Source organism: Nicotiana tabacum, chromosome 4 (assembly GCF_000715075.1).
Source record: "Nicotiana tabacum cultivar K326 chromosome 4, ASM71507v2, whole genome shotgun sequence".
Taxonomy (NCBI): Eukaryota; Viridiplantae; Streptophyta; class Magnoliopsida; order Solanales; family Solanaceae; genus Nicotiana; species Nicotiana tabacum.
Window position 1 is genome coordinate 77,032,472 of NC_134083.1, and position 18,192 is coordinate 77,050,663.

At 36.3% G+C, this 18,192-nt stretch overlaps 1 protein-coding gene across 10 annotated transcripts; it reads right to left on the minus strand.

The window, feature by feature from the left end:
* Positions 1 to 1,102: 1,102 nt before the first annotated feature.
* Positions 1,103 to 6,124, minus strand: LOC107785654 (uncharacterized). Of its 10 annotated transcripts, none has more exons than XR_012708810.1 (11): positions 5,862 to 6,124; positions 5,602 to 5,730; positions 5,369 to 5,408; positions 3,332 to 3,407; positions 3,045 to 3,245; positions 2,727 to 2,939; positions 2,183 to 2,603; positions 2,032 to 2,086; positions 1,853 to 1,929; positions 1,414 to 1,733; positions 1,103 to 1,320 (listed from the first exon to the last, which is right to left on the minus strand). XR_012708810.1 is itself a non-coding variant. In XM_016607001.2 (8 exons), exons 1-7 carry the CDS (start codon positions 5,902 to 5,904, stop codon positions 2,226 to 2,228), a joined length of 1,080 nt encoding a protein of 359 aa, XP_016462487.1. In that variant the 5' UTR covers positions 5,905 to 6,124; the 3' UTR covers positions 1,103 to 2,086; positions 2,183 to 2,225. The 10 variants fall into 10 exon arrangements, 1 of the variants encoding a protein (XP_016462487.1); XR_012708812.1 differs by having other exon boundaries at positions 1,853 to 1,918; positions 2,028 to 2,086; XR_001647923.2 differs by having other exon boundaries at positions 1,103 to 1,733.
* Positions 6,125 to 18,192: the final 12,068 nt, after the last annotated feature.

Genomic DNA, 18,192 nt, shown 5'->3' on the forward strand with positions numbered 1-18,192 from the left:
TTGCTCAAAAATACTTTTGTTTTAGCCAAACACCTCAAATTTCTTAACTCACATTTAGCCATAGATTTTGGCTTCATTTTTTCAAAAAAAAAAAAAAAATTTAAAAACATTGTTTGTTTATGAAATATGATCTTGTCGTAGCAAAAAAAATTCAAAAGTTTTCAAGTTCCCAAAAACTCATTTAAGAAAGTTTTTGAGTGAAAATCTTTTTTCACTCACAAAATTTTAACTTTTCTTCAAATAAAATGCATGTCCAAACACAACTTAACTTTCAAAAATTATTTTTCAACACAACTTCAAAAACTCTTTTCAAGTTTCAATTAAATCTATACTCAAACGCTAGCTTAAAAAGTGCTTTTTTGACAACAAAAAAAATACTTTAAGAGGGCATTTGGACATAAGAATTGTAAAATTTCAAAATAGGAGGAAAAAAATTTTAAGTGAAAATAGTATTTAAAATTTAAAATTGTGTTTGAACGTGAATATAATTTTGGGTTGTTTTTAAAGTTTTGAAAATTTGAAAAACAATTTTTTTGGAGTTTTTCAAATTTTATGAACAAACGCCGATTTCGGAAAAAAGTGAATTTTTTGGAAAGGCAAAAATTTGTTATGCCCAAACAGGCTCTAAGCCTCCAAGAACAGGTTCTGACTGTGCATACTTCGATTTTTGCTAGTGAAAATGATGGATCTTTTGTCCGTGCTGTTAGAATGTTTAGGGAATTCTATGTCTGCTGCAGGATAATGCCATCTTTAACCATGTAAAATAAAGCTCCAAGAACATTACGAGATTATGGTTTGACAAATTCAGTGATTAATTGAGTTACTAGCTGTAAAGACTATATGTTAGTGATAAAAAGTAGTTGGTCAATAACGTTTTTGACAATCAAGAAAAAAATGAATAAAGTAATGATAAAATAAACCTTAGGATTTGCATTGGAAGATTTAAAGTCAACTTTTTCTCTGAAATCCTTCAACAAAATGCTTTCCATCCAAAACTCCTCAGAAGAAGAAATTTTGCTAATAAATTTTCCCCGCAGAGTGGAGGAACATGATGCTCAACTTCATGCTAGATCTCAGTAATTCTTGTTGAAGGAGTCCAATGGAGATACTGAAAAGTCATTATGGATACTATATCATCTGTTCTTCATTACAGTGAAAGTCGGATTTTTTAACTTTTGCTCCCCTAAAGAGAGCTTGCAAAATGCTATTCAATGCCCGGCCACCACTATAATCATAAACACCAGGAGCACAGGCCTTAGCCCACCTAGTATAGCTATATTTGCCATAATTTCACCCGCAGAATCTAGAACTTTGGCTGAGCTGAAAATTCCCATCCCCTTGCAGTGAATAAATTGCAGGAGGGAATCTATAGTGTATACGTTAAGAGGGAAAGTCTAAGAAAGTGATAGATACCTATACATGATGCGAAGCCTGCACGCACTAATCCAAGTGGACAATAAGCACTTGTTTAATATTCTCAACTATATTATCTATTCAATGATCAGTTGTCGATTGCGCATTAGAACCATTAGCTGCCTTATGTCCAAAATGCTGCCTGCATGAATTTAGCATCCACACAAGAAGGTAGAGGGATGGTAAGTATGTCAGGATAGAGGTTACCTATCTGAGCTTGGATGATACTTGATAGACAAGTTACATGGAGTCTTTCATATTCATGACCTCAATGACGCCAAATATGCAATAACAATTAGCACTAAATTGCTCTGAGCCATCTGAATAACCAAATGAAAAGAACTTCTGTTTTATCATCTGAATGACCAAAATATAAAGGAACCAAACCAACGATGGTCAACAAGCCATTCGGCAATCCGCAACTAATAAAAGTTGTTACCTCATTTAAGGAATAACCATGAAAGGATCTCCCTCTAGCAGCAGTATCCATGCATAACTAATGAATCTGTTTTTTAACTTCATAGAATTGGTGACCCCAGATGAGCAGGGATCAAAACCTCTGAATACGTTAAACCAAAATAGATTATTAAAGAGTTATGGCAATGAAGTTATACCTACCTCGACCCTTCTCTAATTATATTGATGATAGGGAGATGATATAGTCTCAAAAGAGCTGTGAGAACAAAAAACAGTTTCACACATGATGACAATGGCACTTACGATTCAAAAGCATACATTCATGAGATTGGTGAGTTATAAAAATGTCTACCTCTTCAAATTTCAAAGTTCAGACATCTACGTTTTATAATCTTCTAATACTTGCGAACTGGACTCCTGGACCTCTTGGAACCATGTCTAATAGGAGAGTGTGACCTGCTTCTATCACGTTCCCGGTATCTCTCCCTGCTTCTGTTTCTCCCATTTCTGGAATTCCCATGTTTCCAACCTGACGCCCTTTCGAAATCACGGCTTCCTCTGGCATTTTTGTCAATGGACCTGTCACGATCACGATTTCTTCCACGGTAGCGATCCCCTTCCCTGTCATTGTCTCGATCTTTATACTTGTCCCTGTCAGATGAGTCACTTCGTCGTCGTCTGCTGTCATGTTCTTTCTCCCTCAGCTTTTTCCTTTCTTCTGCTTCTTTCTCCCTGGCTAATCTTTCCTCTTCCCTTGCTTTCTCTTTAGCATCCTGGAAGCAATATTACAGTACATTACATAGAATATCTTTTGAATCAAAAGGCAGAAAACATATAAGTTGCACTATGTGGGGTTTCGTGAGGAAAAGAGAAAATGAAAATCTAGTGAGAAATACCTTGTACTCGGACAAGAAATCCCGAACCATCCCATAGCCAACATGCTGCTTGCCAGTGACATGAGACTGAGTCCTCTCTGCAGCATCATTTGCTACAAGAAAGGAACCACATGTCTCACACAAAGCCATCTTTTTCTCTTGTGCAATCATTAGTGCACTGTTATGCTGGGATTGCTGAGTCAAGGCTGTCTTTTCAACGTTTAGCATTTCCACCTACATGAATGTCAAGAAGTTCGGATACTGACATAAGACTACCATCACGATATTGCAAAATTCAAAACAAAAATGAATTAGTAAGCAGAGGAATATCAGCCAAACCTTTCTCATGAGAGCTTCAGCTTCATCAACTTTCCCTGCTTCACCAAGAGACTCCACCTGTTCTAGCAAGATTTTAATCTTCTCCTCCAAAACAGATAATTGCTCAGATTTTTCTGCTGATATTGGAGGAGGTGCGGGAGCTTCAACCTCCTGAGCAAGTCGTTCCCGACCACGCTTAACTTTCCTATCCAAGTCCATCACCTATGATAACAACAAATTAAGTATATCTGATATTATTCAGAGAATAAGTTGAAAAGAACTCCGAAACTCATCAGTAAATAACCTACCAACTTCTCACAGTAATGGGCTAGTTCTGCTTCAAACTTGGGAACATAAGAATCATGTCTTGGAGAGTTCTCAAAACTGAAGAAGAAAACAAGAACTTTCAGAACAATGAAATAGTAGTGCATAAATGAGAACAATGAAATAGTAGTGCATAAATGAGAACGCTTAATTCACAATCTTCTTGCATGCACAAAACTGTGAGATAAGCGACTTCTGGAGAGGCAGGTAAAACCAGTCAAGCTTCAGCACTAGAAGGTCTTCATTCGAACAGAAATGACTAATACACCAGTAAATGATTTAAGAGATGAAATTGTTATGAAGTACAACCTAACCATAGTAGGTATAGGCTGGTACTTCCTCATAAAGGAGAGCGATCAAAATCTACCAACTTGACTTCTATCAAAGAAAAAAGTCAAGGTCATACTTCACTATCACTCCGCAGTCAACATGCACATGTATCAATACCAAAGCTGTAGTATAAAATAAAAAATATTGGATTCGCTGATTGGCCTTTATACAGAGCAACAAACATGGAAGTCATTGAGCTTGACACTACATTAGAACCTAAACAAAATTACCTTTTAAAGAAAAAGACATTGGAACCAAAAGGATGCTGTTCATTAATAGTCATACAGAATTCCTATAAACCTATCACATTTTACATTCATTTTTTGACCTTTTTCATGGTACCATTCTGCGTGATTTTACGGATTTGAAACACTACTGACTTATGAGCATGGAAGTGCTTAAGCTTTATGGGAAAGGGAAGCTTTTCAACACATGTACATAATTCCAACTGCTGCTCTCGGTTACTAACCAATGAAACTAGTTCAAAGGATTCCTTTACACCCGTTCCAACTCAAGTATGGCTACTGTCATGCAACTACTATAACTCCAACATAACTGACAGACTGGTTGTTGAAATGCTAATTCAAAACTTTTGATAATATGATCTTACCATGGAAAGAACTTAGCTGAAACTAGGGGATACAAGAAGTTGAATCTTGCTTATGTTAATTACCACAAGATTGAAATCTTGTTTGCTTTACATAATTTGCAGGTTAATTCAAGTTAAGCTCCGAGCCTCCGACTACTTGCAATCCTTATAAAGAAAGTATCAGCATAACTTCTAATATATTTATTTTGAATCAAGAAAGTATATACCATCATATTCACTAAAAGTTTGATCACACATTTGGAAACCAATTCATCTTCAAAAAGTTCGAGGGTGCTAGGAGTACCCACCAATTGAAGTTCAAGCTTTCAACTTTTCTTTCTTCCTCCATCATGTTAAGACACTAGTTTTAAGAGAGCTACTCTTTTCGTCCTAAAAACAATGACAAGTTTTGGGGTACTAGAGTCGAACAATCTTTATTTTATTTGTGAATTCAGAAATCACTCTAATTTTTTTTTAAATATGGAAAGTTGGAAACTACATAAGAAGTAATCAAAATCACAAACTTTTATATTTGGAATGTTTGAAAAGAGGATGTAGTTAACCAAGATCATTTTTTATTTTTTTTTGGAATGGTAAGGTATTATAGATATCAAAAAATCAGCACTAAGAGAGTGCTGTCGTTACAACCCAGAAAATAACCAAAAAAAAAAAAAAAAAAAAAAAACTGTGTGTCTATACAAAAGAGACTATGAATTCTAGCAGGGTTTCACTATCATCAACCAAGACCATTTGACTCTTCAAAAAATAATAGTACCATATAGATTGGGGCAGAAGGAGTAACCTTTTTGTCATTCCTAATGTCTTGATGAACTTGTTCGACCCAAAATTATTACGTTAAGATTATTACGAATAACTATTCATCATGTGCTTGGCATAGAAATACTAGAGGTAGAAACCTCACAAGTTGCGTTGGCAGATAACAGTATATCAGCTCATTTTTTAATTTGGTTGCGGAAGGAAGTGTTGCAAGGAAAAGCTAACTTATTTTCTGCATGAAGGCCTGAAATATATCTCAGAGTTCAGCCCAAAAAATAAACAAACATTGTCAGTCTCAGAGAACCAAAGAAAGAATCAACCTTACCTTTCCTTCAACTTTGCGTCATGAATTTTCGTGCAAGCTCCTATATTTAAAAAAACAGTCAAAAACAATCAGGAGTAGTTTCAAGATGCCATTCACTAGCTAAAACGTAGATAGTAAAGTTATCCCAGATATCATATTCATGATTAAAAGAAACAAAAAAAAAAATTGGCAAAAATCCCAAAACAGTTGGTACTCTTCAATCAAATCGAGGAGAGTAAGAGTTTGGAACTGACCTAAATCACTCTTAGTATTCACGAAGAGATCGTGGGGGCAAAATCGAACCATATAGAATGCACAAACTTCCCTGTCGTCCCATTTAACTTCCTTGAACCCTCTCCTCTCGTCTTCAGTTAAATTCCGAGCTACAAACTCAAAAACGATAAAATATCAAAATTGGTACTCATCTGTATAAACATAGCAAAAACTATAAGCCTTATAGCAAATAAAAAACAACAAAGCATAAAATAGGAACAACTAGTTGAATAAAGCATACCTGAGCCCATTAGTTCATCCAACAAAGCTCTCTGAGCGTCCATGGCTGGAAAAATAACTGCAAAATATCAGGTATAAATGGAATCAATTCAAAGACTTTTACAGAAATTAGATGTGAATTTTCTTCGTTTACAGGGTGGGTGCTATAAATTAGGGTTTCATCGAAGCTTTGATGAAAACTTCGAGCCAACGGAGGACAAAGGTTGCTTCTCCCTTGGAGGGGCCTAAATTGTGGGTCTGCTTGCGTTTTTTGTTTTCAAGATTAGTCCTCTAACTTAATGTAAAACATTATATTACCCCTCGAATTTCAAATTGTAAATTACTATAAATTGTAGAGGGCATGACAAATAACACCTTGTTATAAAATAAAGGTTGTAAAGTAAAGACAAGTATAGAGAGAAATTGATATATTATTCAAACTTCAAACATATGTACATAATGAACTGAAATCTCCTATATTTATAGAAGAAAGCAAGTTGTTGTGTAAGCTGCTTCTGTAAGCTGCTGTGTAAGCTGCTACTTTACCAGATATAGATAATCTTCTACCAAGGTAATGTTTATCGATAACGGAGTACCGAAATGATAAGATCATTATACCAGATATAGATGATATTCTACCGGTGGTAATGTTTATCCATAATGGAGTGCCGAAAGAATAAGCTCATTGCACCAGATATAGATAATCTTCTACCGGATATGATGTTTATCCATAACGGGGTACTGAAAGGATAAGCTCATTGTACCATATATAGATAATCTTCTACCGGGTGTGATGTTTATCCATAACGGGGTACTGAAAGGATAAGCTTCTTCAGGAGACTTATTTCCAATAGAGTACTAAATAGATAAACATATTTACGGCGGAGTCTCATATAGATAAACTTCTTCAGGAAGCTTATTTTCAACGGAGTACTAAATGAACATCCATAATATAATATATTTATAACACTCCCCCTTGGATGTTCATTAAAAGATAATGTGTCTCATTAAAACCTTACTAGAAAAAATCTCGCGGGAAAAAATTCTAGTGAAGGAAAAAGAGTACACATATTTAGTAATATGCATAACTAGTTGTCTCGTTAAAAACCTTATAAGTAAAACCCTGGGGGGAAAACCTTAGTAAGGAAAAAATAGTATAGCGCGTATTTTACTCCCCATGATAAAAACATTGTTTCAAATATTTGAGTCTCTGCATTCCAATCTTATATACCATCTTCTCAAAAGTTGAAGTTGGCAAAGATTTAGTGAATAAATCTGCCGGATTGTTACTTGAACGGATTTGTTGCATATCAATGTCACCATTTTTCTGAAGATCATGTGTGTAGAATAATTTTGGTGAAATGTGCTTCGTTCTAACTCCTTTTATAAAACCTCCCTTTAATTGGGCTATGCATGCAGCATTGTCATCGTATAAAATTATGGATCTTTTATCACATTTCAAACCACATTTTTCTTGAATAAAATGGATCATTGATCTCAACCACACGCACTCCCTACTTGCTTCATGAATAGCTATTATTTCAGCATGATTTGAAAAAGTAGCAACAATAGATTATTTTGTGGAGCGCCATGATATGATAGTACCTCCACATGTAAATACGTACCCGGTTTGAGATCGAGCTTTATGTGAATCAGATAAATAACATGCATCTGCATAACCAACAAGATCTGCACTACCTTTGTTAGAATAAAATAAACCCATACCAAGTGTTCCCTTTAAATATCGCAATATATGCTTAATCCCGTTCCAATGTCTCAGTTAGGAGAAGAGCTATATCTTGCTAGTAAATTAACAGAAAATGCTATGTCAGGCCTTGTAGCATTAGCAAGATACATAAGTGCACCAATTATACTAAGATAAGGTATTTTGGGACCAAGGAGTTCCTCATCCTCTTTTGGAGGTCGGAACAAATCCTTATTCACTTCAAGTGATCGAACAACTATTGGTGTACTCAATGGGAGCGATTTGTCCATGTAAAAGCATTTTAAGACCCTTTCTGTATAGGCAGATTGATGGATAAAGATCCCGTCTGCTAAATGTTTAATTTGCAGACCAAGACAAAGTTTTGTCTTTCCAAAATCTTTCATCTCAAATTCTTTCTTAAGATATTCAATTGCCTTTTGGAGCTCTTCTAGAGTTCCAACAAGATTTATGCCATCAACTTAAACAACAAGTATAACAAATTCTGATGCCATTTTCTTTATAAAAATACATGGACAAATAACAACATTTATGTAACCCTCTTTAAGCAAATATTCACTGAAGCGATTATACCACATACGCCCAGATTGCTTTAAACCATACAAAGATCTTTGTAATATGATTGAATACATTTCTCGAGATTTTGGATTTGCTTCAGGCATTTTAAGTCCTTCGGGGATTTTCATATAAACATCATTATCAAGTGAACCGTATAGATAAGATGTAACTACATCCATTAGATGTATTTCAAGCTTTTCATGTAGTGCTAAACTGATGAGATATCCAAATGTTATGGCATCTATAACAGGTGAATATGTTTCATCAAAATCGACTCCAGGTCATTGTGAGAATCCTTGTGCGGCAAAGCGAGCTTTGTATCTTTCAATTTCATTTTTATCATTCCTTTTTCGCACAAGAACCCATTTATGACCAACTAGTTTTATACCAGCGGATGTTTGGACTACTGGTCCGAAGACCTCTTTTTTAGCAAGTGCGTTCAATTCTGATTGAATTGCCTCTTGCCATTTTGTCCAATCAGATATTTGTCGACATTCTTTGACAGATCGGGGTTCAAAATCCTCATTATCTTACATAATGTTAAGTGCAACATTATATGCAAAAATATTATCCACCAGTATTTCAGATCGATTTAAATTAATTCCTTCAATAGTAGAACTTATTAAAAGCTTGTCACTCACTTGAGTCTCGGGTTCATTGATTTCTTCAGGAATCTCAGAACTAATCAGATCTTGAGTCTCTTCAGGGGATCCCTTCATAGTATCACTTTGATCATTTGTTGTTTTTCTTTTTTGAGGATTTCGATCCTTAGAACCCAAAGGTCTACCACACTTCAGGCGTGCTTTAGGTTCACTAGCTCTCATGCTAGTAAATGGTCCTGTTGGGACATCAATTCGGATAGGTATATTCTCTGCAGGGATATGTGACTTAGTTATCCTTTTCAAATCAATAAACGTGTCTGGTATTTGATTTGCTATATTTTTTAAATAAATGATCTTCTGGACCTCCTGATTACATATAGGGGTACGTGGATCAAAATGGGATAATGATAAAACTTTACATACAATTTCTCTTTTGATTTCCTTTTTCTCTCCCGCTAATTGTGGAAAATTTGTTTCATCAAACCGACAATCTGCAAATCGAGCAGTAAATAAATCTCCCATTAATAGTTCAAGATAGCGAATAATAGAGGGTGATTCAAACCCAATATATATTCCTAATCTTCTTTGCGGGCCCATCTTACTGTGCTGTGGTGGTACTACTGGCACATATACAGCACATCCAAAAATTCGTAGATGGGCAATATTTGGTTCATGACCAAAAACTAATTGTGACAGAGAATATTTATTATAATCTGTCGGTCTGAGACAGATAAGTGATGATGCATGCAAGATAGCATGTCCCCAAATAGTAGTGGGTAATTTTGTTTTCATAAGTAGTGGTCTTGCTATCAATTGCAAGCGTTTAATAAATGACTCTGCAAGGCCATTTTGAGTATGAACATAAGCTACAAGATGTTCAATTTTTATCCCAACTGATAGATAATAATCATAAAAGCTTGAGATGAGAATTCTCCAGCATTGTCAAGGCGAATAGCCTTTATAGGATAATCTGGGAATTGTGCCCTTAATCGAATTATTTGGGCTAATAGCTTTGCAAACGCCAGGTTGCGAGATGATAGTAGGCACACATGAGACCATCTTGAAGATGCATCTATTAGGACCATAAAATATCTAAACAACTCACTTGGTGGGTGAATAGATCCACATATTATATCCCCATGTATACGTTCTAAAAAGGCAGGGGATTCAATTCTAACCTTCATTGGTGATGGTCTAGTGATCATTTTGCCTTAATAACAAGCATCACAAGAAAATTCATTATTTGTAAGAATCTTCAGGTTCTTTAATGTATGCCCACTCAAATTTTCAGTAATTCGTCTCATCATTATTGATCCAGGATGGCCCAAACGGCTATGCCAAAGCACAAAAATATTTGAATCAGTAAACTTCTGCTTTACGATAGAGTTGCTTCAACTGTACCAATCTTTGAATATTATAAGCCAAAAGATAAAGTTGGTAACTTTTCTACAATGCACTTTTGGCCAGAAATATTCTTTGTAATATAAAGATATTCCATATTTATTTCATTTATCGTCTCAACATGATACCCATTTTGGTGGATATCCATAAAACTCAACAAGTTTATTCGGGACTTGAAGGAGAATAATGCATTGTCTATTATAAGTTTTGTTCCCTTAGACAGAAATATAGTGGCTCTTCCAGAGCCTTCAATTAAACTTATATTACCAGAAATTGTTGAAACATTTGCTTTTTTCTTATGCAAATAAGAAAAGTATTTATGATCTTTGAATATGACATGAGTTATTCCACTATCAATTACACAAATATCTTCATGATTGGTCTTTGATCCATACATAATTTGAGGATTATCCATATTCTTCAAAATGATATAAACAAAATAAATATGATAGTAAACATCAGTATCAAAGCATAACTTTTATTTATGTACAACAATTACATAACCATACTATCTACTACAAACAACAAAGATTAAAATATTTACATCTCTACAGATTCATCACCAATCACATGACTTGTTTCTCCTTCTGGGAGTGCAAAGTAATCAGCTACATCCAAATGCATGAAGTCTAAATTATCTTCAGAAATAAAATTTGCTTCAACATTTTTCTCTGTCTTCTTCAGGGAGGCTTGATAAAGCTCAACCAGGTGCTTTGGCGTACGACAGGTACGTGACCAGTGCCCTTTTCCTCCACATCTATAGCATGCATTTTCTGCATTTGGCGCTTGCACCGCTTCATGCTTTTGTTCCTTCCTTTTCCACTGCTGGTGGTGAGGAGGCTTCTTTGGTGCATTATTATTACCATGATTGGGGTTTCTTCCCCGACCACGGCCATGACCACGACTGGGGCCACGACCTCTTCCACGTTTAGCTTGGTGGAAGTTCGTCTCATTCACTTCAGGGAATGGACAAGAACCAATAGGTCGGCTTTCATGATTTTTCATTAATAGCCCATTATGTTGCTCTGCTATAAGAAGATGTGAGATAAGTTCAGAATACTTTTTAAATCCCATCTCTCGATATTGCTGCTGCAGGAGCATATTCGAGGCATGAAAAGTGGTGAAAGTTTTCTCCAACATATCATGATCAGTAATATTATCACCACATAGTTTCAATTGGAAAATAATTCTGAACATAGCAAAATTATACTCACTAATAAATTTAAAATCTTGTAGCCTTAGATGAGTCCAATCATAACATGTCTGTGGAAGAACAACCATCTTCAGGTGGTCATATCTATCTTTCACATTATTCACAGTATGACTGGATCTTTAATAGTGAGATATTCCATTTTCAAGCCTTCATCAAGGTCATGGTGTAGGAATATCATTGCTTTGGTACGGTCTTGGTTTGATGCTTGATTTTTGTCCATGATGGTGTCTGCCAGACCCATCGCATCAATATGAATTTTAGCATCAAGCACCCAAGACATGTAGCTTTTGCCCGATATATCCAGGGCTACAAACTCAAGTTTAGAAAGATTTGACATTATTTAGAAAAAGAAAGTTCGGACCTCTGATAATTTCAAAGTATTTGCTCCAGATGGCAAAGTCTCGTGTTGATAACGTGTTATAAAATAAAGGTTGTAAAGTAAAGACAAGTATAGAGAGAAACCGATATATTATTCAAACTTCAAACTTATGTACATAATGAACTGAAATCTCCTCTATTTATAGAAGAAAGCAATCTGATGTGTAAGCTGCTTCTGCAAGCTGCTGTGTAAGCTGCTACTGTACCAGATATAGATAATCTTCTACCAAGGTAATGTTTATCGATAACGGAGTACCGAAATGATAAGCTCATTATACCAGATATAGATGATATTCTACCGGTGGCAATGTTTATCCATAATGGAGTACCGAAAGGATAAGCTCATTGTACCATATATAGATAATCTTCTACCGGGTATGATGTTTATCCATAACGGGGTACTGAAAGGATAAGCTCATTGTACCAGATATAGATAATCTTCTACCGGGTGTGATGTTTATCCATAACGTGGTACTGAAAGGATAAACTTCTTCAGGAAACTTATTTTCAATAGAGTACTAAATAGATAAACATATTTACGGCGGAGTCTCATATAGATAAACCTCTTCAGGAAGCTTATTTTCTCCTTATATTATTCTAGTTTAAGATGAATGAGGAATAATGTGTCTAGTTTACGTCAGATGAGAATCGAGAAATATACATTTAGAATTTAGTGCAAATAATGTGAATCAAATAAGGCCAGATTTTGTGACAGGTTTCATATGCAAGTTACACCAAACACATATTCCCTTTAATCAATATTCAATAATCTGAAATCTCAATATTCAGAAGTTTGATTTAAGAAATAAGAAGTTCATATTTTTTAAAGTAAAATAAGAAAAATTACAGCAAGAGGCTTCAGACCAAATCACAATAACCTTTTCGTTCTTCCTGAATTAATAGTATAGTGGTCTATTTGTCTACCCTTAAAATGAGTAACAATTAAATTTGTAAACGGTTAAAGGATATGTGATTTAGTTTAACACGAATCATCTATGGACAGAAATTAATCAAAGTATAGAGTAAGTAAAATAATCAAACTAAACGTGAAGAACAATCAAGCATGGCTTCTTAGATGGACACTGAAAATTGACTGCGGTCAAGCCCTCGAGACTGGCTCAGTTGCAATCGAATAATTAAGTAGCTGAGGAACACAATGAACAATGGCTAGAGAACGAAAATGAACTTTTATTGCTTTGATATGCGTGTCAACAGTGGGTTAAAATGAAAAAGTCCTCCCCTTTATATAGTTGGGGAGTTTCAATCCTAGTACAAGTCTATATAAGATAAAAATCTTTTTTTCGGTAAATGTTTATATGCAGTTGATATCGGATGAGATTTGCGCCTGAGGGCGGATATTATGGCTCCCAGCTTATCGTGCTTAACCGTTTCTATTTTTCCTTAGTCTCTAACCTTCACTCAGCTTGGACCCGATGTCCAGCCGTGTCTGATCCCGAATGCACCGTTCGTCCTTCCTGGGCTCCGAAATGAGGAACCCTTCGGGTTTACTCAAGGTTGTGTCAGATCATGCTTTCCTCTCGTTTCTTTATAGGGAAATCGGGGGTAACATTATCCTCGATGTTTGATCCACGCCCAATCCACACTTAATAGTGAGTGGAAACGGTAGTTGGAAGAATAGTACCCAACAAGAGTCGGGGTCGATTTCCACAGGTAGTTTAATATAGGTGTTAGGGTGTACACTTGATGAGAGTAAATGAAATGATCTTAATTGCGCTTCCAAACAAGGGATTTTTTTTTTCTACTTCTAAAAAATTAACACTAGCAATTATCAACTAAAGGGAAAAGACTAGAAGACTAGTAATTATTTTTGTTATTTTTATCAAATGGGTAAAAGGACTAGGGATGTAACTTTCACCTAGGTGTTAACCTAATGGGTAAATTACGTTAATGCTTGTTTTAGTGATCGAAGTATATTATAACTCTCAACTCTAAATTAACCACTCAATACCTCTCGGTTATAGAGTGATTTTGCCTAACTTGGCTTTCTCAAGCCCAATTAGGTATCAGTTCAAATAGTTGATATGAGCTCAAGTCGGATTTTTCCTATCTTTAGTTCAAACCCTTTAATTAGGCTAGCCAGAAACTTAACTAAGCCAATTTTTTGTTAGCCAAGTTTTCCTAGACTAAGTTCCTCATTCTCAAGTAAGAACCAAGTCAAATAGGCATGAATCAATGTTTGCAATTATTAATTCTAGAAATAATGCACGAACAAGGCTAAATAATAAACATTCAATCATAAACAAGCATTAGATTAATCACCCATAAGGTTCACACACAAGGGGTGTGTCACAAACCTAGAGAAACAATCTAGCTACTCATGATAGATATTGAAGAAAACAAAGAATAAGGACTACTTAAAGCCATAAAACAAAATTAAATTGATAAAACTAATGTTTCTTTACCCAAAAATTGTCAAACATTACCCAAGGTAGTACAGTATAATGGTTACAACACTAAAAAATACAAAACTTGCCCTAAAAAAATATTTCCCGTCTATTTATAGTGGCCCAAAATTCGCTGACAAAAATGCCCTTCGGGAGGATTTATGGCCGCACAATTCCATGTGCGGTCTGTGCTTTTCTCAGTTATGCAGGTGAAGGACTGCAATCGCACAATTCAGTCTGCGACTGTACTTCAGATTATGCGGCCGCATTTTTCCTTTTGCGACTGTACTTTTAGCAAGGCTTCACACTTGGTCGTTTTGCATATTCTTTGAACTTTTTGAATTTGTCAGTACGACCATGTTTTGTGGCCACACAAATTGTGTGCGGTCCATACTTTTTCAAACATCTTTTGAGCTTCAGGTACCAGATTTGTGGCCGTATAGGTAATTTTGAAGTCCGCACTTTCTTCCGCGGACCGCACTTTTGGCTTGCTGCACTCCTTCTTATTTTATAAGCCGGAGCATTCTTTTTTGAGTTAGATTTCTTCGTTGAGGTCCAATTCTCCAACATTCCTACAATTTGCACAATTTTATTAGTTTTGGAAAGAAAATCAACACTTTGGACTAAAAATAAAGCAAGAAGGTACTATTAAAGTGATTAAAACCCACACTTATTAACTCCCCCAAACTCAAGTCTTTGCTTGTACTCAAGCAAATAGATTAGTTCTCACCTCCTCAAAGTGAAAGGTCATTTTAAAGAGTCAATTATAAGCCATTCATACTCAGTTGGGACCAACAATTATCCACAATACTCATGCATTTTCAACAAGGTGACAAATCACATATTATGTACATATAGCTCTAATGTGACACTTAAGCTTCAAGAATTAACTTCACTTATCAAGGACTCTAGCTCTATCATGTTGATCATGGTGGACTCCAAACTCTTTCTCTTATACCTTCCATTTGCCAAGCTCACTTCAAGAGTTAGCACTCAATTTTCAGATCAATGAAAGGTCACTCTTCTCTCACAAAAGAATATCATAAGTAAGGCTTCAAGTATCATAGGCTTGTCCCTCATGTATATCACCACTAATGTAAGCTCACTCAGCTCAAAATAAAGTAGGACTTCTTTCAGATTGTAATCAAGGCTTTTGGATTAGGGTAAGATACCATATGGAATAAGTGGTTACACCCTTCCTTAAACATTCCGCATTTTTATTTCTTGGATCACATTTACCAACTCTTAGAGGAATTTCCTTTTTTTTGAGGCTAGAGAGACTTGACATCACTCTTTCTTATTCATTTCATTCTTTTTCTCCCTTGATGCTCATACTAGAGATAGTTGCCTCTTTTTTTATTTCATTAACCTTCATTTTTATTCTCTTTTTGGCATTTTCTTTTTGTTCTTTTCTATTCTTGCCTTCTCTTTTTATATAGATACTTTCTTTTCTCTTTTTGGTGCCTTGATACCTCTTTCAAGTTCCTCAACTCTCCCCCCAAACTTATGCCTTAATCTACTTATTTCATAAAAGTGTCAAGGAAGGTCCGAGTGCCAAAAGAGGATTACAACAAAATAGGTAAAGGCTTGTAGCATTGTTACCAATTAAGAAAGGCTAAAGGCTCAAAGGGGGTTGACTAGGGATAACAAGCATTGGGTGGTAATAAAAAGCTCGAACAGATTAAGGAATGCCTACAATCATCGTCCAAACCAAGAAAACTTAGGTTTTCGCCTTGAAGCATATTTGGGGCAAGTTCTAGACCATTTATACAAATACTTGGACTAGCAACTAGACCATAAAAGATAGAGTCTAAATCCTACAACAATCACAATCAAGTTAAAGATCACTATGATCCAATTAATCACTCAATGATTATCAAAGTCAACTCAAGAGTCTCAAAGTCACTAACTAAAGCTATTTTCTTTCAAAAACCTTGTTTCAAACTATAAACGCAGTTAAGTGTGTTGGTGCCAAATGAAGCATGAATAACTCTAATTAGAGAATGACTTGATTATGGCTTTTATTCATTACTACTACTATTATTATTATTATTACCTAAACACAAAACAGACTTATTCTTCCTTTGGAAGAGTCATCCGGTTCACACAAAAGACTACCTTTGGAAAGAAACATGTCATTAAGAAAACCAAATGTTTATTATTCATACTACTACGAAAAACATGAAAACTACTAACATAAAAAGAAGCTACTAACAAAATAAAAATCGAAGTAAGTAATTGAAGAAGCTAATGAAAGCAATAACACTAAAGATAGATAAAATAAAAAGAAAAAGAATCATCCAATTATTACAGTCTAAATTTATCCAAATGTGTTAAATGTATCAAATAAACTCCACCCCCTTCCCCGAATAAAAGTAAGCATTATCCCCAACGCTTAACAAAATAAGAGTGAAAGGAGCGAGGGCGAAGAAACTCCCTAAGCATCCTTGGACATCTCAGTGTCCCAACAACATCAACTCTTGTTAGCTCAACCAACTGTATATCATCATCATCATCATCATCATCATCATATTTGGGAGTGGCAAATATAACGCGCACTGCGTCAGCAGTGTCGGCGGCAAGGCATGGCTCCTTAGACTGGCCAGTTGGAGCACCCTGGGTAGATGGATCTTGGGCGGACTGGTCTGGGTCAAGCAACATATCAAATGGTAAATCTCTAGCTGTATCTAGCCGAGTCACCTCAGCTCGGAGATTGTCTATAGTTGACAGAGATTGTCTATAGCTATAGCTAAAATATCTCTAAATCCCCAATGGATGGAGCAGAAGATAGTGGCGGAGGCATAGCTGTTGCACTGGTAAAGGGCTAAGCTTATGTAGATGGAGTATCAGTCGTGTCAGAAACTACCACTATCGGCTCATCAGACTGGCCTGTAGTAGTAGAAGACTGAGCACTCTTCTTTGGGTTGGTCAGATCCTGTAGTGAGTACCACTCAAATGGCTTCTTTGGCTTCACCTTTGTATCAAATGGCTTAGGCTCTACCTTTGTATTAGTGAGGTACTCTGTAATAGTGTTCGGGTAGGGGTAAGTCGTGTTAGTCTACTACGCTACCAAAGAGATGTTGGTCGACATCAAGGCACCCACATTGATCGGGTACCCGGCCATGATAGGAGCCACTAGAACAACACGTGGAACATGCAAGTTGTTCTCATTCTGGCATGAGTCAAGCCTGCTACACATAAAGGTCTGCCAACATGTTGCCTCAAAGCTCAATGTACTCCGTTGAATAGGTACCCCAACAGTGATCCATGGTGGAGGTGATCCCGGTGCTAAGATCTTAGCAAGCCATGGTCGGGCCTCTTCTTTCAAGGAAAAATTCTTTAGGTACTCCTTGGGTTCCATGACCTAAAAATCCAAGTACGCGCTCAACGTGTTCTGATCAAACTTCACCTTAAGGTTGCGTACTTTGGTCACCTTTGTCCCCTTGCGAATGTGTGAAACGTTTTCATAGAACTCACGGACAAGGTACTCCTTGACATCCACGACCTTCTCAGTAAACAACATCCATCATTTTCTCGATCCGAACTGCTCCAAATTTACAGGGATATATCTATCAGGATCCCTCAACAGAAATTGCCTCTCTTGTGTCAATGATCTCACTGGCCACCACATCCAGAAATCAGTGAAAGCAGCCAAACTCACTAATCTGTCTTCTCAGGCTTCCTTCTTCTTTGTTCGATCAACCCTAATGTATGTACCTTCTCCCTCTTTTCCATCATCTGGAATATCCTGCGTACCGAACTCTAAAGCAGCTGGCTCGGAAGCCTGGCTATGACTTTCCGAACCCTCGGAAGCACTGTGAGATGATAAAGCCACATCTAGAGGCTCAGATTTCCCCTGTGGCCTAGACTGTGCAGCTGTCTGCTCCTCCGGAATAGACATAGAGTTCCCTCGGAAGCTTCCCTAGACGGAGCTCCCTGTTCTTGTTGTGGACTTCTTTCGAATAGTCTTGGGCACACTGAGAGACAAGGTATATCTGCCTCGACCCCTAGAAGAGTCTCCTCTACCCTTGGCAGTTTTGTCGCGGCCTTGTGATCGAACCATTGTCTGTATC

Coding starts and splice junctions, on each gene's coding strand:
- LOC107785654 (XM_016607001.2), bottom strand. CDS start 5,904: ATGGACGCTCAGAGAGCTTTGTTGGATGAACTAATGGGCTCAG. Junction 3,408..5,368: donor GACGCAAAGTTGAAGGAAAG/GTAAGGTTGATT, acceptor TTTCTTCTTCAG/TTTTGAGAACTCTCCAAGAC. Junction 2,940..3,044: donor CTGAAGCTCTCATGAGAAAG/GTTTGGCTGATA, acceptor ACATTCATGTAG/GTGGAAATGCTAAACGTTGA.